Source organism: Micromesistius poutassou (genome assembly GCF_964030765.1).
Source record: "Micromesistius poutassou genome assembly, chromosome: 12".
NCBI lineage: Eukaryota > Metazoa > Chordata > Actinopteri > Gadiformes > Gadidae > Micromesistius > Micromesistius poutassou.
In genome coordinates this window covers 9,761,388-9,784,100 of record NC_140282.1, presented here as the reverse complement: position 1 = coordinate 9,784,100, position 22,713 = coordinate 9,761,388, and the positions used below count along the sequence as shown (strand labels likewise).

Sequence of the window (22,713 nt, the reverse complement as noted above, 5' to 3'; positions counted from 1 at the left end):
AAGCACACGCCTGGGGCCAAGAGCAAGGTGGTGTACATCCACACCAGCCCAGCAGGTGAGATATAGCACACTAGAATCAAACTCCAGTATAATGCAGAGCTACACTAGAATCAAACTCCAGTATAATGCAGAACTACAACACAACAATAGCATCAAACTACAGTATAATGCAGAGCTTCACTAGAATCAAACTCCAGTATAATGCAGAACTACAATACAGCATAATATCAAACTACAGTATAGTGCAGAACTACATTACAACACTAATATCAAACTACAGTATAGTGCAGCACTACAATACCACACTAGAATCAAACTACAGTCTAATGCAGAGCTACACTAGAATCAAACTACAGTATAATGCAGAACTACAATACAGCATAATATCAAACTACAGTATAGTGCAGAACTACAATACAGCATAATATCAAACTACAGTATAGTGCAGAACTACAATACAGCATAATATCAAACTACAGTATAGTGCAGAACTCCAATACAACACTAGGTGGTGTATATCCACACCATACTGCAGGTAATCTGATATTATAATACAATTCTAATGTACAACACAAATGCCGCTTTTCCACCGCCAGTACCAGCTCGACTCGACTCGACTCGCCACGCCTTTTTTGCGTTTCCATTGGCAAAAAAAGTACCTGGTACCTAGTACCGGGTAATTTTTTTTAGTACTACCTCCGTCGAGGTTCCAAGCGAGCGGAGTAGGTACTTTTGTGTGACGTAAACAGGCTGCTGGTAACTGATTGGCCAGCGGCTGTCAATGGGAATAATCACTCAAAGTTAAGTTGTGTCCGGCGTGGTTGGAGTCCACGAACCCGCTCCCGAGGGGGACACTGATCAGCGTTTCGCCGTGTGTGTCGCTCCTTTCCCGGGGCTAGAGTTAGGCTGCGCGTCGTTATGTGTGTCGGGCGTGGTTGTGTGTGTCCGGCGTGGTTGTGTGTGTCCGGCGTGGCTGGAGTCCACGGACCGGCTCCGGAAGATCAGCGTTTCACTGTTTCGTTTCAGTGTCGTTCCTTTCCTAGGGCTCGAGTTTCGCCTCTATCAACGTTACCGTATGACAACAATAGACGCGCAGTCATTGCGCTTTTTATTTTATTTTATTTCCCATCATAACCTTTCCCGGGAATCAGGAAATAGTCTTGATCAGATTCAGATTTCCCGGGAATCGCGTCTCCCGTGATTAAAACCTAATGACGACCCGCCCATGGTGGAGAGGTTATTTTCTACGACCCGCCCACATTGAAGAGGTACTTTTTTAGATGGAAACGCAACCAAACCGAGTTGAGGCGAGTCGAGTCGAGTCGAGTTGGTACTGGTGGTGGAAAAGCGGCAAAAGTGTCTATATCTGCGATACCAGGTTGTATGTACTATACGTTGATATATTGTTCTGTAATACTACTATACACAAGTATTATACTAGTATACTACTGTACAATTAATAATTAATAACCTGTGGGACGATTACTCGTCCCACAGGATATATATACACCCCACAACATAATTGATGTATGAACACTATAATACCATGTATTCCACACTAGAACAAGACCATAGATGGTGTTGACAGTACAATAACACCCCATACCATACAGTACGTTAACCCTCTCTCTCTCCCTCAGCTCCCTCCATGCCTCTGGACGTGCGAGCCTACTCAAACTCCTCCACCCAGCTGGTGGTGCGCTGGTCCCCCCCCCTCTCCCCCAACGGAAACCACACCTACTACCTGCTGCTATGGCAACAACAGAACGAGGACCGTGAGCTGTACCAGCACAACTACTGCTCTAAAGGTAAGGCATGCACGCACGCATGCACACACGCGCACACGCACACACACACGCAGGGCTTCTCATCCTCTTCCTCCTCCAGAACTGAAGGTGCCCATCAGGATAGCCGCTAAGGCGGTGGGGGACCAGGACGACGACTCTAAGCCCACCAAGCAGGACCAGGACGGGGGGGACCCGGGGCCCTGCTGCCCCTGTCCCAAGTCTGCGGAGGACCTGGAGGCTGAGGCCGCAGACGCCTCCTACCGCAAAGTGTTCGAGAACTTCCTGCACAACTCCATCTTCACACCACGGTACACACACACACACAAGGATGCCTAATTTGTTAGGACTTTCGCGTGGTCTAATGGTCGCATAAAAATAATTGATTAGCTTATCAGGGTTCCTGCAGCCGAAGCACAGTGCATCTGCTATATATAAACCGCCTCCACTTTCTACCTCATAAAGACGATGTGCGTGTCCGCTCGTGTCCTCTGCATTCAATTTGAAAAGTGTATAGGCTACTAATAGCCTTATATATTATAACGTAGACTTTATAGTATACTTTAGTTAATAAAATACATTATGAAGCCGGTCCCTGTGGAGATGGAGAGCTCTGTTCTGTCAGATTACGCACTGTGGCAACCCGCCTTGGGGAGTGAACCGCTTTCTTCCAATCAGGACACCATTTAACTGGGTGTTTATTCCAAAATTAAGTCTTTTACAAAATACCAAAACCAAAAATCTGGAAGGATTTGACGGTCCCATCACCCGGAAGGACCGTTCTCTCCACACATTCTCCACATGAGAAGCAGGGCTATTTAAGCCCTGCTTCTCCACCTGTCCCTCAGGTGCTCTGCATCTGGCTAATTGGCAAGGCGGGGTTGCCACAGCACGGTATTCACGTCGCGTCATGACGACACTCACTTCAATATTTTCTTTAGTACACTTGGATAATCCGGGAAACTGTCAACTTGATATATAAACACACCCCCCCTCCCCCCCTCCACCTCCTTCCCCCAACAGCCCCCCCGACCGTCGCCGCAGAGACGTAGTCGCGGGGCCCCCCAACGCCACCGTGTCCCGCGGGGCCGAGCGGCTGTACGCCAACAGCTCTGTGGCCCCGCCCCTGCGCGCCGGCCGGCTGAACGGCAGCGGGCCGGCGCCACTGGTGCCGCCGCTGCAGCACTTCGACTTCATGGAGCAGGAGGTGAGCGAGCGCGAGCTGCAGATCTCGGGCCTGCAGCCCTTCACCGTGTACCGCATCGACGTGCACGCCTGCAACCGCCAGGTGCGCCACTGCAGCGCTGCCGAGTTCGTCTTCTCCAGGACCAAACCCGCAGGTGAGGGCGTCGTATAGCCGGCACGCAGCCGCCTTTCATTTGCATCAAGGGTGTTCAGCAGACGCTTTTTATCCAAAGCAACTTACAAAAAAAAAGTACAAAAAAAGTACCTTTGTCAGAAGAAGGGGAAACAATATATCTCTGTCTGAACGGTGAGAATGTTCATAGAACCAAGTGCCAAGCACTAACAATTGTTATGTTAACCCATTCCCCGTACACAATAAGGTTAGCTAGGATAAGATTCTACACAATGTTAAGTACGTTTGTTAAGTGCCAGGACATACAACATACAATAAGTGTGTACTTTAACTGCCAGGACGTATAACATACAAGTTGTTAGTAGTGTTACGAGTAGTACCAACAATACCCAAGTTGTAGTCTTTTAAAGGACGGTCTGTAGTCCCGCTGCAGAGAGTAGTGTTTCTAGGGTGATTCATCCAGCGTTCTCACAGAGGGCTGCTGCCCCCTGTTGGGGAACGGCGGTACGGTAACTTTCCAACCACGTTTAAGACAAGATGTACTTTATTAACCCCAGATTGGAAATGTGGTTGTTAAAGCAGAAAGTACAGGACAGCAGTAGCCTGAATATCAGCCGCAAAAAAAATAAAATAAGGGTTAAAGCAATAGTGTGTAAAAATGTTTAAACATTAGAGAGTTTAGGTAGATTTACAGCATACACTACATTATTGACGCTAAACATGATTAACCATCATACCATCAATGTTCAGTGATTCTTAAGAGCTCCCTCCTGCCAAGTTCCTGAAATGAGGTGAATGGTGTGTTACCATGGTAACCTGTAAGGATGGTTCAGCTGACTCAGCGTGCCCTGCCCTCCGTGTCCCCCCCACCCCCTCAGAGAGAGCTGACGACATCCCGGGCCCGCTGACCTGGGAGGGCCACGAGGACTGGGTCTCCCTCCACTGGCCCGAACCCACCCGGCCCAACGGACTCATCCTCACGTACGACATCAAGTACCGCCTGGCTGCCGAGGTGAGTCCCGCCACTCACTAGACCCCCCAGCGGTACCAGACCTGTTGTAGCTGGTACCACACCTGTTGTAGCTGGTACCACACCTGTTGTAGCTGGTACCACACCTGTTGTAGCTGGTACCAGACCTGTTGTAGCTGGTACCACACCTGTTGTAGCTGGTACCACACCTGTTGTAGCTGGTACCACACCTGTTGTAGCTGGTACCACACCTGTTGTAGCTGGTACCAGACCTGTTGTAGCTGGTACCAAACCTGTTGTAGCTGGTACCAGACCTGTTGTAGCTGGTACCAAACCTGTTGTAGCTGGTACCAAACCTGTTGTAGCTGGTACCACACCTGTTGTAGCTGGTACCACACCTGTTGTAGCTGGTACCACACCTGTTGTAGCTGGTACCAAACCTGTTGTAGCTGGTACCAAACCTGTTGTAGCTGGTACCAAACCTTTTGTAGCTGGTACCAGACCTGTTGTAGCTGGTACCACACCTGTTGTAGCTGGTACCAAATCTATACTCATTTGTATAAGCGGGTACCAGACTAGTTCTAGCTGGTAACAAACCTGTTCTAGAAGGCACCAGTCCTATAATATCTATCTATTTCTAGCTGAAGAGAACCCCTGCATCTAGATTTAAACCTCCATGCTAAAGGTGTGTGTGTGTGTGTGTGTGTGTGTGTGTGTGTGTGTGTGTGTGTGTGTGTGTGTGTGTGTGTGTGTGTGTGTGTGTGTGTGTGTGTGTGTGTGTGTGTGTGTGTGTGTGTGTGTGGCAGTCGGAGAAGCTGGAGTGCGTGTCCCGTCAGATGTACCAGGAGCACCGCGGGGCCCGTCTGTCCAACCTGACCCCGGGGAACTACTCAGCCCGGGTGCGGGCCACCTCGCTGGCCGGGAACGGCTCCTGGACCCAGCCCGTGGGCTTCTACGTCGCAGAACGTAGGACACACATCCATATCCCATGTCCTCAGACAGTGGTTCTCAAATGGGGGTATGCATACCCCTAGGGGTATTTCAGAGTAGTGCAGGAAGCAAAAACAAATTTAAATAAAAAAACATATAGCTAGCTATCATTTTGTTTTCACCCTGAGCAAGTTTCAATTCTGAAAGTTTCTGTTTTGCGCTCGGTTGAAAATATATCTTTGAGGGGGTCCACTAGTAGACAAAGTTTGAGAACCACTGTCCTAGGAGATCCTAGTCCAGTTCACAGCTTATGAAAAGCCAGGCAGAGAATGATCAGAACAAACAAGCATTGAATACCGTGCTGCAGAACCACTAGTTCCCGCATTCACCCAGATGTAAACAATGCATTCAAATGTGCCTTTTGTGGACGATGTACAAATACCTGAGTTGTGTATTATGAAGAATATATAACATCATAGTAGAATGTATTCAAGCTGATTCCAACATTTATTGAATTTTTCCTCCTGTGTGTACAAACAGGATATGAGAGCGTCCTCTATATCCTGATCTTCGTCTCCATCATCATCCTCCTGATCTGTGTCGCCATCCCCCTGCTCTTCATCTTCAACAAGAAGAGGTCGGTCTTTATCTGACTGTCTGTCACTATGTCTGTTTAATCATGAAACGGTCTGTTTCTGTAGATGTCCGTCCATCTATTAATGTAGTTGTGTGTGTGGATGTTTTTATGTATTGTATTTGTATATATGTATGTAAAACAAGCGTCTGTTTGTGTGTGTGTTCCAGGAACAGCGATCGGCTGGGTAATGGAGTTCTCTATGCGTCGGTCAACCCAGAGTACTTCAGCGCAGCAGAGAGTGAGTCCTCCTCCACTCGTTGATTCGACACCGTATTGCTTCGTTCTAAAGGACGTAGTGGGACCTGATGAAGCAGATAGCATAGGCTGTTCTAATATTTACACAAAAAATCGCTTGTGATTAGAAACGTTGTTTCCAATCACAATGTACATGTTTATCTCAAGTCTCTTTTAAAACCCGACCAGAATCAGATCTGTTCTTAAGCAGATTCTCTGGTCACTCTGAACAGACTCTTGCTATCATTGTGTTTCTACTTCTGTCTGGCTATCTTTGTGTCCAGTGTTCTGCTCTCTTTTTCTGTGGTGCTAACTGCCTGTCGTTGTGTCCACTGGACACAACGTGGAGCTCTCTTCAGCTGTGTTCGAAATCGTTCCCTATCACGGAAATAGTGCACTATATAGGGTGCTCGCCATTTCGTAGTGGTGTTCGTTCACTATATAGTGGACAATAAAATACCCAAAATTTGAGTGAACATACGGTGTTCCCTACATGTTACTCCCATATACCACAATGCAATGCGGTCGTGTTTTTACGTTTAGGAATGTTCAGCGTAGTGTCCGAATTCTCGTTTGTTCGTTCCCTATATAGTTCACTATATCATAAACACTATATAGGGAATAGTGAGTGAGTGAATAGGGAACGATTTCGAACACAGCTTTCGTTTGTGGCGCTCTCTTCTTCTGTGGTGCTCACCGTTCCGGGCTGTGTGCAGTGTACTGCTCTCTTCTTCTGTGGTGCTGACAGTTCCGGGCTGTGTGCAGTGTACGTTCCTGACGAGTGGGAGGTGGCCCGGGAGAAGATCAAGCTGGCCCGGGAGCTGGGCCAGGGCTCGTTCGGCATGGTGTACGAGGGCCTGGCCAAGGGCGTGGTCAAGGACGAGGCGGAGACGCGCGTGGCGGTGAAGACGGTCAACGAGTCGGCCAGCATGCGGGAGCGCATCGAGTTCCTCAACGAGGCGTCTGTCATGAAGGAGTTCAACTGTCACCACGTGGTACGCACACGTGCACGCATGCAGACACACGGTTGTACTCACACACGTGCCTGCATTCATGCACTCTCACTCATTCACTCACATTCTTACACACATGCAGCCCGCACTTACAGATAAACATACAGACACTTGCATACTCTGCTCTCATACACAAACATTACAGAGACAAACACGTTCACAGAGTCGTGTTTCATTCTTGCGAGGGGTTGATTGTGTTGAGAAGCTTTGCTGACATCACCACACTTAAGCTCAGCTTCTAGCATGGCACTGCAAGAGTTACTGTGTACTTTCTGTGTATATTTTGCAGTTATTCTTATTCTACTACAGTCATGTACTGCGGTATATACCATGAGGGATAGATAACAGACTATTTTATGGCATAATCTCTGCTTATTTTAAGCTACTTAAGAGCGCAGGTGTTTAAGTGTCCCCTTGGGAGTGCTCATAATGCCAAGTCAGCTCAGTGTACACTGTGGTTGGTTGTGGTTGCTGAGGCTGTGCTGTGATTGGCTGCAGGTGCGTCTGCTGGGCGTGGTCTCCCAGGGCCAGCCCACCCTGGTCATCATGGAGCTGATGACCCGAGGAGACCTGAAGAGCTACCTGCGCTCCCTGCGCCCAAAAGAGGTACCCGCTCTCCACCCCTCACTCCTGACACTCCTAACCTTTGAGCTCTCACCCCAGAACCCCAAACCCTCATCTGCCTCCTTCCCTTTGACTCCTGGCCCCTGACACAAGACCTTTGACCTCTTATCCCGGAACCCCCAACCATCGGCCTACGGCTTTGATGTCATACCAGCGTTAAAATGCCCAATTACTATTAAACTGGTCTGTGTTTGTGTTTTGTTCTGTGTTTGAGAGTATTGAAGTTCAATTAGTGCTGCTTTTATTCAATTTAAATTAAATGAGTAAGGTAAGAATCCTCTTAATAACGGCCTGGCCACGCCTAAATATTGGCAGCACATCCTGGGATGGACTTCTCCATTGTAATCCGCTGTGATGTTTGTCGCCCTCCAGCAGACGGAGACCCTCTGTCTCCCTCCTCTGAAGAAGATGATCCAGATGGCAGGAGAGATCGCCGACGGCATGGCCTACCTCCACGCCAACAAGTTCGTCCACAGAGACCTGGCGGCCAGGAACTGCATGGTGACCAACGACTTCACCGTCAAGATAGGAGGTTCGTTCTTTTGACGTGCATAACCTGCGCTTTTACGATTGGACAGTGTCTCAACGAGGGGGAGGGGTTTGATAACGAGAGTCTTTAACGTGGGAGGTCTTAAGGTTTGTTCCCTTGAGACGCGCTACGCATCGCAAGGTCGGGCGTTGTGTTCTCGATCACAGCAACTTTAACACGCACAAAATCAGCCACAGCTGGAAACATTCAGTACTTTTGGACTGTGATGCAAAACAATTAGTTGGGGTCTAGTTAAGTGAGGTCATGTGGCGTGCTGGGTGAAAGGTGAAAAGCAAAGCCCTGAAATTGCTGCTGCGCCTTCCCCTGAGGAGGACACTGGGGTGGGTCCCGTTAACGTGCCTCAACATATCTTAAATCACACGATATTATTCCATGACTGAATATCCTCTGATAACTTGTGTGTGTGTGTGTGTGTAGACTTTGGCATGACCAGGGACATCTATGAGACAGATTATTACCGTAAGGGAGGTAAAGGCCTGCTGCCTGTCCGCTGGATGTCCCCGGAGTCCCTGAAAGACGGAGTCTTCACCACCAACTCAGACGTGTGGTCAGTATATGTCGTATGTGTGTATGTTATGTTATGATGTATGTTCGTCTGTCAGCATTATGTGTGTGTGTGTGTGTGTGTGTGTGTGTGTGTGTGTGTGTGTGTGTGTGTGTGTGTGTGTGTGTGTGTGTGTGTGTGTGTGTGTGTGTGTGTGTGTGTGTGTGTGTGTGTGTGTGTGTGTGTGAGATGTGCGTCGATATATGTGTTGATATATGTGTGTTTGTGATGTGCAATGTGTGTCTGAGTGTATATAAAGTTTGTCGATATGTGAGTGTGTATAATGTGTGTTAATATATATATATATATGTGTGTGTATAATGTGTGTTAATCTATGTGTGCGTGCAGGTCGTTTGGCGTGGTGATGTGGGAGGTGGTGACCCTGGCGGAGCAGCCCTACCAGGGGATGTCCAACGAGCAGGTCCTCCGCTTCGTCATGGACGGAGGAGTCCTGGAGAAACCAGAGCACTGTCCTCACCTGATGTGAGTCACACACACACACACACACACACACACACACACACACACACACACACACACACACACACACACACACACACACACACACACACACACACACACACACACACACACACACACACACACACACACACACACACACACACACACACACCTTCTCATTCTATCTCACCCTGTCATTCTATCTGTCTCTGTCGACCCTCTCTCTCTTTCTATCTCTAGATCTGTCGGGCCTCTCTCTCTTTCTATCTCTCGCTCTGTCGGCCCTCTCTCTCTTTCTATCTCTCGCTCTGTCTGCCCTCTCTTTCTATCTCTCCATCTTTGTCGCCCTCTCTTTCTATCTCTCAATCATGTGTCATCATGTCTAACATTACAGATGACTGACCCTCCTGTCTGTCTGTCTGTGTGTGTGTGTGTGTGTGTGTGTGTCTGTGTGTCTGTGCCCCTTCAGATTCGAGCTCATGCGTCTGTGCTGGCAGTTCAACCCCAAGATGCGTCCGTCCTTCCCGGAGATCATCGGCAGTGTGGAGGAGGAGCTGGAGCCCTCCTTCAGGGACCTCAGCTTCTTCTACAACCAGGCCACGCACACAGACACGCCCCCCACGCCCGCCCCCTCGCTGGCCCAGAGCCCCCAGACGCCCGGCTCCGCCCCCTCCACGCCCGCCACACCCGGCCCCACCACCGCGGACATACAGCCGGCGGCCAATGGGGAGACGGGGGCGGGGCTCCGGCTGTCGTCGCCGGAGGAGCTGCCGTCGTACGCTCACATGAACGGACGCAAGAACAACTGTTGACTGAACCCCCTTAACCCCCCCCCAGACATGAACACTTCCTCTGCTGGGGAGGGAGGAGAGTCTCTCTCGCTCTCTGAGAGTCTTAAGATGCTGAGCTAAGGGGGCGTGTCTTCAGCCAGACCCTCCAGTAGAGGCCGTGAAGGACTGAAACACAGATGGTAGTTCTGCCTTATTGTTGCCAAAATGTATCCTCCATGTTTTTTTTTTTTGGGGGGGGGGGGGGGGGGGGAGGGGGCGTGTGTCTGACCCCCGGTCCTCAAGTTCAGCCCCGATTCTTCACCGTGGAGACCGGGCTCCAGAGCTGACGCACAAAGTGCCCGACGGACGAGCTGTTGAACCCTCGCGAGCGCTCCACCCAGACCGGTTCATCCCCTCTGAAGAAACCCTCCGGGACTCGAGTCCACCGTGCGGAGGCCTGAACCGTGAACCCCTCTTGACGCGACAAGATCCGAACCCGTGTTACCACTCCACACCTCCCAGAGCTCTGAGCCACCCGGAGAACCGTCTAGCGACCGCGCAGAGCTCACCACTCCAGAGAAGCACTCCACTACTCGTAGCTCTACAGCCGGATCACCACTACTCCTCTTCCTGCCTTTAACCTGGGGGTTTTCCCGTCGACAGAATCTGCTGCTATGTCCTCTTCCCCTCTCTCCCCCTTTTGGTTTTCTGACTCAACTCCCGACCTGAAGACGAGCCGGTCGGCCGTGTGAGACCTGAGGGACGCCGTCGTCGTCGGAGAGCGACGCCATCTGTGAGGTGGCGCCCCTTCACAGGACGGTTGCGTCTTCATCCTCCCGTAAGCGTGGCTGGCAACTATCGTCCTCTTCATCATCCTCCTCATCATCCTCCCCCTCTTAAGGCCGTGGTTCAGAAGTGAGGTTAGGAGGGGAGGGGGGAGGTGAGGGGGGTGTAGGGGCTTCCTCCGCCGGACCCTGGGCGTGGCCCGGTCTGGGGGAGGAACTGCCCCCCCCCCCCCCCCCCCCCCCCGCCCTGCCCCGCCCCCTCCACTGCGACCGCTGCCTGGACCCGGCCCTGGGACCAGACCACTGGAAGCCCCTCCCACTCCATCTAGGCCCCGCCCAGAGGGCCACCAGGGATTCATTTAAACGCTCCGTTCACCTCAAAACGTTCCGAACTTGGAGGCTCCGTCTTCTTTTTCCTCTTCCCGCCCGGAATATTTATTTTTCCTTTTTTTTTATGTATTTTATTTTCTTTCAGGATGTGTAAAATCACTGTACATGTAAATGACCTGCTAGTCTCTCCGCCTCCTCTTCTTTGGTTCTGTGCTCTTGTTGCTGTTTGTCAGCATTCATCTACCTCACTGTTCAGTTGTCAGAAACGGATGTCTACACTCCAAACACACAGAAACACATCCACACACTCTCGACGCCAGCCCGCAGGAACCCAGTCTGGCCAGCAGGGGGCGGCATCGTGGATGGCCGAGCCGCCTGCCGTGCTGTAGCAGGGTGGAGGGTTACCATTGGGTTTTCAGAGGCGGGTGGGTGGCGGTGCTGAAGGGCCCGCGGTCCAGCAGGGTCAGCTGCCCTCACAGACCCGTCCAGAGTCCATGAGCGGGTACGGAGGGAAACACGGTGCAGCAGATGTTTTAAAGGATTATCGAGATACGGGAAGGAGGGCTCCAGTCCCCCTGGGAAAACAGAAAAGACACATTTCTTTTGTTTTTTTTGTTTTTGCAATTTTTTGAAATCTTTAAAAGAAATGAATTTGTTTTCTGTTTTTTTTTTGTTAAAAAAAATCCTGATTAAAAAAAAAGAAAGAAAAAAATCCCTGTTCTGTACAGATGTTTTTACGTTTTTTTATATAAATATATATATGATAAAAGCATAAATATATCTTCTGTGGTTGAAAAGGATCAGTTTGAGGATGCAGAGTTTGATTTGTCATTTTCAGAAGTGTGTGTGTGTGTGTGTGTGTGTGTGTGTGTGTGTGTGTGTGTGTGTGTGTGTGTGTGTGTGTGTGTGTGTGTGTGTGTGTGTGTGTGTGTGTGTGTGTGTGTGTGTGTGTGTGTGTGTGTGTGTGTGTGTTTCTCCTCGGGCTGCCTACCATCTGACAACATGTTGTGCGTCACAGCCGGATTGGTCCCTAGTGGGGCAGTGTTCTGTTTCTTAACATTCAGTTGGCCTGTTTGGCTGTACAGATGTTCAAAGTAGTTGGATGATGACCACACATCTCGGCCGGCCATGTCTGATTGGTTACTGTGACACACACTCATACACACACACGTGGTATGTGTGGTGGCTGTGTTCAGGTCGAGTCTGCTTGGACCTGTTATCAACTTGAAATCAAAACTTGTTCTGATTGTTGTTGGGTTTCTGTTTCGTTATTAATGACAGTGATTTTGTATGCGCAACCTGTGACTAAGCAGTAAAAGAATAATATATATTTTTTGTTTTTCCGTTTTGTACGTTTCTTTTGAAATAAGGTCGTATTGTCTACGGGCTGCTGTGAGTTCTGGGAATTATGGAGCAGCTGTTGGAGAATGATTTATTGCTGTCCTTTTTTCCTAAGAGTTTACCACAAGACTTAAGGTGAATAAAAAACGTATGCAAAACTGTTTGAATTATTTGTGTTCTTTAGAAAATTAGAGAGTATGACTAAAGTATGACTCTGATGAGTATGACTGACTCTAGAATAAGCTAAGCGTTTCGACCTACTCTTTAATTTATTTTTCTTTACTCAACTATGGCCTCAGAAACGGTAGGACTACAAAACGGCACTTCAAAAAAACTACAACGCCCAGCGTTCCGTGGAGTTAGCGTGGATGACGTCATCACGTTGTTTACATCCGTGGCTCGTCGCCGATGCTACGGTGCAAGGCTAGCAGCTCAGCTCGTCAGGTCAGATATAATCAAGGCTTTATGAGTCCTAACAAGGGGTTTAATAGTCGTCTGAAGGGTGATGTGTCGAAGATCCCAGTCGTTCAGCGTGTTTGCTTTTAAACTTTGCTTTCGCGATACGAAACTGCTGCAGCTGAGCTAATTGTGAGGACATGAAGACACTAACACTAGTAACTATACAAACTACTGTCATTCTACTTACATGTTGACTCTTAACGATGAAAGGATATGATCTGGAGTTGTGATTATGCAGTTGTCTTCATGGTCAAACATTTCTAATGCTGATGGAGTCACTAGCTCTATAGAGCTGGCGCTTTATCTGTGTTGAATAACTTACTGTGTAATACCAATACTGAGTAGCAATAATAATGTTAACCCGATCCCTTAAGAGATAAGTCATCATGAAGTAGTGAGAGTTGATCATTTAAGTTTAATTCAATGTTGGGCCTTATTATTCTTAGTCAGAAAAATATTCTTATTCAATTAATTAATATTCAATAAATTAGATGAAAAACCTGCAGACTTTTACTACAGAAGTTTACTTTGCTTGGTTTAATTTTATACCATGTTCTTTCTATCAAAAGCCTAATCATGCCATAGACTGAGGGGTTGTTCCCAACATCTCCTCTCCGGGGACCGGCCATGGCCACGGAGCTCCACGAAGCCATCTGCATGGCCAAGCAAGAGCGCCACAAGAACCTGTTCCTCAACTACCGCAACCTCAACAAGTTCCCTGTGGAGCTGCTGAAAGATGAGGGGCTGCAGTTCCTGGAGAGGCTGTACATGAAGAGGAACTCTCTCACTGCACTGGTACACACACACACACACACACACACACACACACACACACACACACACACACACACACACACACACCCTTTGTGTGACATTACAACTAAAGTACTGTTTTCTTTCTGTCTGTCACCTTCTCTCTCTCAGCCTGATAACCTCGCTCAGAAGCTTCCCAATCTGATTGAACTGTAAGTTCTCCTGTTTGGTTATTATTAGTTGTTCCCTAAATGCAGCATTGTTGGCCTGCTCTGTTGGCCTATAACAAGTGCTTCTTGACTTGTAAGTCAAGTCAATTTTATTAGTATGTCCTTTCAGCACAGTTACAGTCTAACAGGTTTTAAAGGCCATATATATATATCACCTCAGCATCCCAAAGGGCAAGAAAATGAATCCCATCATTTAAAAGTAATACATTTCGAGAAGGACCTCAGAGTGGGGGGTCCCAAATAATTTGAAAGATTGTCCATGGTGTTTGGCTGCTGGCCAGTGATCAAGCAGGTAGCCGTCAGGGGTGTCCGCAACCCACTAAAACAGTTATTAGTCCTGTTGTGTCTGTACTGTGAACCCATGGAGGTTTCTGTGTTGTGGTGTTCTAGGATGTGGCCAGCAGGTGTCGCCACGACTTCACAAGCAGCCAATAAGTTGAACATTTGTGTTTATTTCAGGTACCTCCACTCTAACAACATCGTGATGGTTCCGGAAGGTAAGTCCTTCTCACAGTCAACGTAAATCAGACAAATTCACTCATTCAGATAAATCTTCAGTGGTCGTCTAGGAAACGTGTGTGTTTCTGAGTCTCTGTGTCTGTGTCTGTGTGTCCAGACATAGGAGAGCTGTCCAGGCTCAGGTCTCTGGATCTGAGTGACAACGCCCTCCAGTTCCTCTGTCCAGAGATTGGTCGACTCCGCTCCCTCCGCCATCTCCGATTGGCCAATAACCAGCTAGAAGCCCTCCCCTCAGGTACCGCCTTCTTTCTCTGTCGGTTTCTGTACCTGTCAGTTGCTCTCTCACTCTCTACCCGTCTATCTACTTTCTACACCTGTATCTATCATCTATGTTTCTGTCTGTCTCTCTACCTGTCTCTCTCTCTCTACCTGTCTGTCTCTCTCTCTCTACCTGTCTGTCTAACTACCTGTCTGTCTCTCTCTCTCTCTCTCCTCAGAGGTGGGGGAACTCCAGGAGCTGGAGTCACTGGACGTGTCCCGGAACCGTCTGACCTGTCTGCCCGCACTGCTCCACCGCTGTCGCTCTCTCCAGTACCTGACGGCAGACAGGAACCAGCTGAGACAGCTGCCCCGACACCTGTGCCTCCTCCGCAGCCTCAACGAGCTGTCACTCACCGCTAACCGCCTGACCAGCCTGCCGCCAGGTCAGCCCCTAGTGGTCACACGGGGAACTACGCCACACGCCCTAACTGTTCACGCGTTCACACCAAAAGCGAAGCAAATAATTGCACCGCTTGTTACACCCTGAAGCTTACACTCAAATTCACACCTCTCCGTAGCCCACTGTGGCGAAACTCGTCTGATCTTTGCAGAGCTCTCTGCATACATACCACCGCCTCACATCAACATGTCCACTAGGGGGCAGACTTTCTTACCCCTAATGCACATAGGCCGATAAGTGATTCTCGAAAAAGAGGCGGAGTCTTCGCCGTTTAAAGTATGTTGATAAAGAAATGCATCCATGTGATAAAGATTGTGTGTGTGTCTCAGACCTGGGGCGATCCCGCGAGCTGCAGTTTGTGTTCGTGGACAACAACGTGGAGCTGAGGGGTCTGCCGTCCTACCTGTACGATAAAGTCATCGGCTGCAACGGGTAACTCACACACACTCACTCACACACACACACACACTCTCTCTCTCACTCACTCACTCACTCACTCACTCACTCACTCACTCACTCACTCGCGCACACACACACACACACACACACACAGTTTGTTGGATGTTAGGGTTAGTGTGTGTGTGTGTAACTAATTGTGAGCCCCTCCAGGTGCGGTACCTCAGACGTTCTCCCCGAGGGGGCGGTGGTGCTGCGGGGCGCGGCCGGGCTGGAGGTCCCGCTGCCCCCGGAGGTCAAGCTGCTGGCCTGGGAGTCTGAGCGCGTGGCTCCCCTGGAGGAGCTGGCCATGAGGAGCCTGCACCGCACGCAGCTGCACCACCCCCACGGTACCTCCACTAAACCAACCACCCACCTGTACCACCCCCACGGTACCTCCACTAAACCCACCACCCACCTCCATCACCCCCCCGGTACCTCCACTAAACCCACCACCCACCTCCATCACCCCCCCGGTACCTCCACTAAACCCACCACCCACCTCCATCACCCCCCCGGTACCTCCACTAAACCCACCACCCACCTCCATCACCCCCCCGGTACCTCCACTAAACCCACCACCCACCTCCATCACCCCCCCGGTACCTCCACTAAACCCACCACCCGCCTGCACCACCCTCACAGTACCTCCACTAAACCCACCACCCGCCTGCACCACCCCCACGGTACCTCCACTAAACCCACCACACACCTGCACCACCCCCACGGTACCTACAGCAAACCCACCACCCACCTCCACCACCCCCCTGGTACCTACAGTAAACCCACCACCCACCTCCACCACCCCCACGGTACCTACAGTAAACCCACCACCCACCTCCACCTTACCAAACGGACCTCCACTAAACCCACATCAGAACCTCCACCTTCCCAATAGAGCCTCCACTTGACCATGTCAGAACCCCCACCTTATTAACCATACCTCCACTAAACCCACCTACCTCCACCTTACCAAATGGACCTCCACTAAACCCACATCAGAACTCCACCTCCACTAACCCCACATCAGAACCTCAACCCTAACCCAGTAAACACACCTACCTCCACCTTACTAACCATACCTCCACTAAACCCAAACCAGAACATCCAACATCCCAATATAACCTCCACTAAACCACGTCAGGACCTCAACTGTACCTCCACTGAACCACATAATGTTGTGGATCTTCTCATTGGCTAAAGAGACCCTTTTTAGTAAAAATATTGTACCCTTTAACCTTTGCTTGTTAGTATGCAGTTTGAATTCCTATTCACACACACACGTGTGTGTGTGTGTGTGTGTGTGTGTGTGTGTGTGTGTGTGTGTGTGTGTGTGTGTGTGTGTGTGTGTGTGTGTGTGTGTGTGTGTGTGTGTGTGTGTGTGTGTGTGTGTGTGTGTGTGTGCGGCTCCAGACCTGGTCCTGCCCAGGAGCCTTCAGGAGCGCTTGTTTTGTCCTCTGGGTCACTGCCCCCGCTGCGGTCAGCCCCTGTTCACCAGCGTCTACCCCAAAGCCTTCCCCCTCAGAGACACCGCCCTGGCCGGGGTGCACCACAGGTCAGCCTCTACCACACATACGTCTATACAATCATCTACCACACCTATACAAACCATCACCCATACTTGCATCCATACATACAGCTATACAGACGTCAATACAAACCACCACCAATACATGCATACAATAATTTATATAAACCACACACACACACACACACACACACACACACACACACACACACACACACACACACATTTATCTATCTCTTAAATCCATATACGTCTATACATCATATCATCTATCACCATCCATTCTCTAATTAAACCTTGGTGTGTGTGTCTGTGTGTGTGTGTGTCTGTGTGTGTGTGGTCTCCCTCTCCAGAACTGTGGTGAGCTTCATAGCCTACTGCTGCTCTAGCCGCTGCCTGCAGACGTTCGACCTCCAGGGATGAGCTCACCTTAGGCCCCGCCCCCTTGTTGTCGTTTCACTCTGCTCTGCTCTGCACTGTGACTAGTGGCTGAATGTGACTGGTGGCTGACCGACCCTCCGTGGCGTCGGCAGGAGCACCGACGCCACGGAGGAAGCCACACTGATTGACAGACCCGTGCGTGCCTTCAGCGTCCCCGTAAGCCGTGATGGACAGCGCGGCTGTGAAGGAATGACAGAATGACGTCCGACCCGTTTCCTCGTTGGACTTGAAAGCCATGTTGTGCCAAATGCACAGATTAGGGTGCGTTACCGTGGAAACCTGTTACAACGTTCATTCCATGTCCCCGGAGGGGTTGATAACATCCAGCCAATCGTAACGTCCGTCTGTACACACCTGTAATGTATGAAGCATTACCGTTTGTACGTTTGTTTAAAATACATGATTTTGTTGATTGTGTTCAAAGTTCACGAATGTAAATTTTGAATGTAAATTCGGACCTCAAGACTGAAGGCCTCAATATAGTTAATTTAAGTATGTTGAAGTGTTGCTTGTGCACATTATTAATGTGCACAATGTGTGTGTATTTAGTTGACTTTCTGTGAGCTGTGTTCACATAAACCAGAAGGCAGCATACAATATGTAACTATACAGACAGGCGATGCATCCACGACCAACAAGTAAAAAATAATAATCTGCTTTACTTTTTTCTCACTCACTTTCCGACTCACCCAAGAGACTCAACCTGGATTTACTCCACTTGTCCCAGACTCAACCTAGATTAACTCTAGACTCACCCCAGACTCCAAGTTATCTGATGCTTGACAGGCTGGATGTTAAACAGAAAATCTGGGCTACACTGGTTTTTGCCTTCAGGGAGAAAACATGTTCTGTTAAAGTAGAATCAGATTAACCTTAATTTGTTTAACCTGGTTTGTTAAAGTAGAATCAGTTCAACCTTGTTGTTTGGTTGAATCCGGACTCCTGTAACCTGAGGACTCCACTGGTTCCTGATCTCTGCTGAAACGCTGACAGAAATAAAGTGTGTGTGAGTTTGAGGTATTTTGTGGTCAACAGCCATGCAAAACACAACGCCGCTTAATGTCCCTCGTCTGTCAACAGTCCTCCAATAAACCGATTGTGTCGGTGGAGGTTTGTGAGGTTTGAGTAATTGACGTGTGTGATACTACACTAAATGCAAAGTCATTTGCATTTGTGGATCAGGTCTGTGCAGCCAGACTATTTTAATAATGTCAACAACTTTGGAGTCATATCTCTATTGGCAGAGTATGACAAAAGAGCAGTCCATTTCCTCCTAATATAATGCAAACGCTTTTGCTATTTTAATGAAACAAGATAGGTTGAAGTTCACTTCTGCGTTCCAGTGGGCACGTGAGAAAAACACCACCCCCCACATATGAAGGATCGGAAAGAAATAATAAATGGTTAATAATGACTCCTTTTTAAAGAACAGGTAAAACAATTATTAAATATGTTCATATCTCCAACAGACAAATATATTCTGGTGGTAGTTCCATTCCAACAGCAAATAATATTGATGACTATAAAATATGATATAACACCATTACTTTAGTTGTAATTTAAATGAGCTGTAGGTGGGATTGGGCAGTAGATTTAGACACTAAACCACTTTAAGAATATACCCTCCCTCTCTGCTCCCCTCTGCTCACTTCTCTGGATTCCCCTAACCAATCAGGGAAGAGATACCGTGATTGGTCAGAAATCAAAATTGGTTAATATAGAAGCAAGCACAGCCATTTTGAAACATATTGTCACAGCTTCACTCACTAATAGCCGATGAATGGCCGTGGCATATCAAACTAATTACACTGAAATTAATCTCTTGAATCTAACAGTATCTTAAAGTTGGCCTGAAGAGCCCACACACTTCATAAGATAGGGTGGGGATAGCAAGGGCAGTGTGTAGTGGACACTTTAGGAACTAACCAATGACTGGGGAGCAACGGTGAGCCTGTTCATGTCTACAGGTAGCGAACAGAGACAGAAGCACTCTTTTTCAAGCCTGTTCAAACGTTGACTTCATCAGGTAGGTGAATATGATTCATTTGTCTCTTTAAGAAATCAGAGAAAGGGAGAGTATATTTACACTTTTCTTTGTAAGAATGTAAAGATAGTCTACATAATTTCAGTAGGATGGTAGAGTTTTTAATATTCATTTGAGTGCTTTCTGAATGCATGTGAAGAGCTGTACCTTTTAGCAGTTCTTGTTACTGGTTACTACTAACTAGTTACTTCCTAATGTTACACAATTCATATATGTCCTCACCTTTGCTTACATACATCAGAAAAGATATAAACAGGTAACCTATAACCTAATGATCTGCAACTTAACGACCATGTAATACAGATCTCAGCCTGGTCTTCAGCTTTTAACAATGTGTAAACTTTTAAAATTTAGATTTATGGCATTTAGCAGACTCTTTTAATTTAAAGCGACTTACAATAGGTATGTTTGTCTAACAATATATCGCTGTAGGTACAGTAATGAGTGATGAGTCTCACAGATCTCCACCTGATTCTCAGTTTTCTTTATGATCTGTCACCTATCCCCTGCGTCCCACAGATCTCCACCTGGCCCTCAGCATCTAAGATGGGAAGGAAGAAGATCAGCATCTCCCGGATCCTGGATGAGAGGACCCGACAGGTGAGCCAATCACAACAGAGTTAACACATTTAATTTGGTTGTTTTATTGAAAGCTATTGTACTGGGAGCTGCCCAGTACAACCCCAGTCCAGTATAACCACAGTCTTCTACTAGTTTTACTGGGAGCTGCCCAGTACAACCACCGTCTTCAACTGGTTCTACTGGGAGCATCCCAGTACAACCACAGTCTTAAACAATTTATACTTGGAGCTGCACAGTACATCCACAGTCTTCAACTGGTTCTACTGGGAGAAACCCAGGTAGCACTCCCGGGGAACCTTTACACCTGAGTACCTGAGTATAGGACCCTATTCCTGGGGTACCTGGGCCCATGTAGCGCCCTGGGGTAGGTTGTGCTCCGACACCCGTCCAATAGAAATGAACTGCGTGGCTGAGGTCCTCTGTGAGCTTGTCGTGACTCGGTGGCTGAGCCCACTCCGTCCCCCTGTGTGTCGGCCCGTGGGTCCAGGTGACCTTCACCAAGCGGCGGTTCGGTCTGATGAAGAAGGCGTACGAGCTGAGCGTCCTGTGTGACTGCGACATCGCCGTCATCGTCATCAGCGGCTCCAACAAGCTGTTCCAGTACGCCAGCAGCGACATGGACCGCACGCTGCTCAGGTACACGGAGCACGGCCAGGCCACGCAGAGCCACACCAACGCCGACATCGTGCAGGTGAGGGGATGTCAGCCTGTCGGCTCGGGGGGCTCGGCTCTGTTCACTGATAGGCTGGGTTGTGATTGCCTTGAAGGTGTCTGTTGGATAACTACAGACTGTAAAACATGATGCAGGGACAACAGGATTAAGTACCGGCAAAACTGATACAGTCCCACAGTACTTGTATCGTACTACAGTACTAACATAGTACCACGGTATCAGAGTATCAGAGTATTACTTATTAGTATTACAGTAATACAGTACATCCTGAGACACGCTTAAGAAGGGTAGGCTGGGCCACATTTGACTAAACTCAAGCTATTCTTTATTTTGAACCACTATCACCACAAAAGCTGACAGCCAGGCAGACAGCCAGGCTGACAGCCAGGCAGACAGCCAGGCATGCAAACAGATGGGAGAAACCTGAACTAGATCAACACGGTCCCTCCTCAACCTTAACTTCTCACTAATGGCTTAATGGGTATTTGACTACCTGTGTAAACAGATCACCTGGTGGGCAGACAGCGCGTCTGGCTACCATATCCAGTGTGTGTGTGTGTGTATATTTGTCTGCGTATGTATGTATGTGTGTGTGTGTGTGTGTGTGTGTGTGTGTCTGTGCGTGTGTGCGTGTGTGTATGTATGTGTGTGTGTGTGTGTGTGTGTGTGTGTGTGTGTGTGTATGTGTGCGTGCATGCGTGCATGTGTGTGTGGTTGACAGTGTGTGAACACAGGTTCACATTACTATGGTATCAGGTGTTTTCCGGAGGCCGGCGCCCTGTGCTGTCATCACGCCGTTTGAACGTTTACATAAAATCTCAGATTCCTCGCCAAATGCAAATTAATATTAAAATCATACGGTGTGAAGTGCAGCCTTCCCTGCAGTAAGTTTATTATATTTACATGATTTGCATTATTTCGTCATTAGGCAGACACTTTTATCCAAGGCAAGCTACGTGGGGCTGAGAACAATAAACAAGCAGCCACTATTGTGTGACTACAAACACTCTCCATGTGCCGCACAACTTAGATTCTAATGTCCTCCATTTATGTGATGCAGCATAGTACGTAATGATGTACTACTCTCAACAAAAAGGCCTTTAAGTTGTGAGACACTGTCCCAGGAACAGGAAGTGGCTTGGCATACGTGTTTAATAATTGTGTAATTGTATTCTTTTGTAATTGAGATTGTTGGTATTTGCCCTGTTGGCCTGGTGACTATCTCTCTGTCATATAACAATTACTGAATACCTTTATTTGCCAAGATGAACACCACAGAAATATACTTTTACATGCTGCAACAATATTATTATAAACCAACAGAAAGCTCTTAGGCATGGGAACTAATTGCTTATCATGCAACTGTTTTAAAAATTGCTGTCATGAAAGATGCAGGATAATGTATGGCCGAATTGTTGTAATTGTTTGAGTGAAAAAAATGGAACAAGTGGAACTGAACTCATTCCACTGGGTTTGACAAGGGACGTTTAGCCAAGACAGTGAGTATCAACACTGTCTGACCCTTTAGTGTGAAGCTTAAGTTAAACCCAACTGGAAAAGGTTGCAGATGTACCTCTCCCTTTCCTACACCCTAGGAGAAGCTACGGTGGCCTGGTGTAGGTTGATAGTTGATAGAGAGTTCATTGCCTACGACCACATCCATTTTATTTAGTAATTTGATCTGTTCCAACTATAGGTTTTTATTTGTTTTTCAGTATACTATAGAACAGTGTACAGTAGTAGTTATTGCTACAGTATATGGTCGTATATGGTACATTTGTATATAAGCAGAATACTGTCATTATATTGGTACAGCATAGAGGTACATTGGTACATTGTTCTGGCCATATACTTCTGTATTGCTGTATACAGTTAGTTATTAAACCAGCATTCAGTGCGAGTTGTAGTTTTATTTATGGTGGGAGTTGTAGTTCCTGAGCACTGTGTCTCTGTTCCCCAGGCGCTGAGTAAGAAGGCTCATCATCGCTGCGAGCGTCCTGATCACCTGACCCCCCAACCGACCAATCACGATGGGCTGCCAGGTCGTCAGGTCAACACTACGCTAACGACACATCACCACATGGTAAAATTACTTT

General features: G+C 48.1%; 2 protein-coding genes across 3 annotated transcripts in view; both read left to right on the top strand.

Moving 5' to 3' along the window:
* The window catches only part of LOC311356172 (insulin-like growth factor 1 receptor), a gene marked incomplete at its 5' end in the record, with an annotated part of 28,415 nt that extends 18,308 nt beyond the window's left edge, over positions 1–10,107 (top strand). The window contains 14 exons of the mRNA XM_084475930.1: positions 5–55; positions 1,641–1,808; positions 1,888–2,095; positions 2,808–3,124; positions 3,981–4,114; positions 4,879–5,038; positions 5,543–5,639; positions 5,807–5,877; positions 6,639–6,868; positions 7,385–7,492; positions 7,883–8,042; positions 8,478–8,607; positions 8,953–9,087; positions 9,536–10,107. Of these exons, the coding sequence (XP_084332056.1) occupies positions 5–55; positions 1,641–1,808; positions 1,888–2,095; positions 2,808–3,124; positions 3,981–4,114; positions 4,879–5,038; positions 5,543–5,639; positions 5,807–5,877; positions 6,639–6,868; positions 7,385–7,492; positions 7,883–8,042; positions 8,478–8,607; positions 8,953–9,087; positions 9,536–9,878 (2,312 nt within the window). The 3' untranslated portion in view covers positions 9,879–10,107. The remainder of the gene's footprint in view (positions 1–4; positions 56–1,640; positions 1,809–1,887; positions 2,096–2,807; positions 3,125–3,980; positions 4,115–4,878; positions 5,039–5,542; positions 5,640–5,806; positions 5,878–6,638; positions 6,869–7,384; positions 7,493–7,882; positions 8,043–8,477; positions 8,608–8,952; positions 9,088–9,535) is intronic.
* A 2,583-nt stretch (positions 10,108–12,690) lies between these two features.
* Positions 12,691–18,241, top strand: lrrc28 (leucine rich repeat containing 28). Of its 2 annotated transcripts, none has more exons than XM_084476052.1 (10): positions 12,691–12,736; positions 13,321–13,546; positions 13,676–13,716; positions 14,194–14,231; positions 14,351–14,488; positions 14,691–14,897; positions 15,244–15,346; positions 15,524–15,699; positions 16,763–16,904; positions 17,231–18,241. In XM_084476052.1, exons 2-10 carry the CDS (start codon positions 13,379–13,381, stop codon positions 17,298–17,300), a joined length of 1,083 nt encoding a protein of 360 aa, XP_084332178.1. In that variant the 5' UTR covers positions 12,691–12,736; positions 13,321–13,378; the 3' UTR covers positions 17,301–18,241. The 2 variants fall into 2 exon arrangements, with proteins under 2 accessions (XP_084332178.1, XP_084332179.1); XM_084476053.1 differs by lacking the exon at positions 12,691–12,736 and adding an exon at positions 12,757–12,880.
* Positions 18,242–22,713: the final 4,472 nt, after the last annotated feature.

Excerpts from the sequence above, each read along its gene's own strand:
- lrrc28 (XM_084476052.1), top strand. The coding sequence starts at position 13,379 with ATGGCCACGGAGCTCCACGAAGCCATCTGCATGGCCAAGCAAGAGCGC. Across the intron at positions 13,717-14,193 it reads CTTCCCAATCTGATTGAACT|GTACCTCCACTCTAACAACA; the intron begins GTAAGTTCTCCT and ends TGTTTATTTCAG. Across the intron at positions 15,347-15,523 it reads AAAGTCATCGGCTGCAACGG|GTGCGGTACCTCAGACGTTC; the intron begins GTAACTCACACA and ends GAGCCCCTCCAG.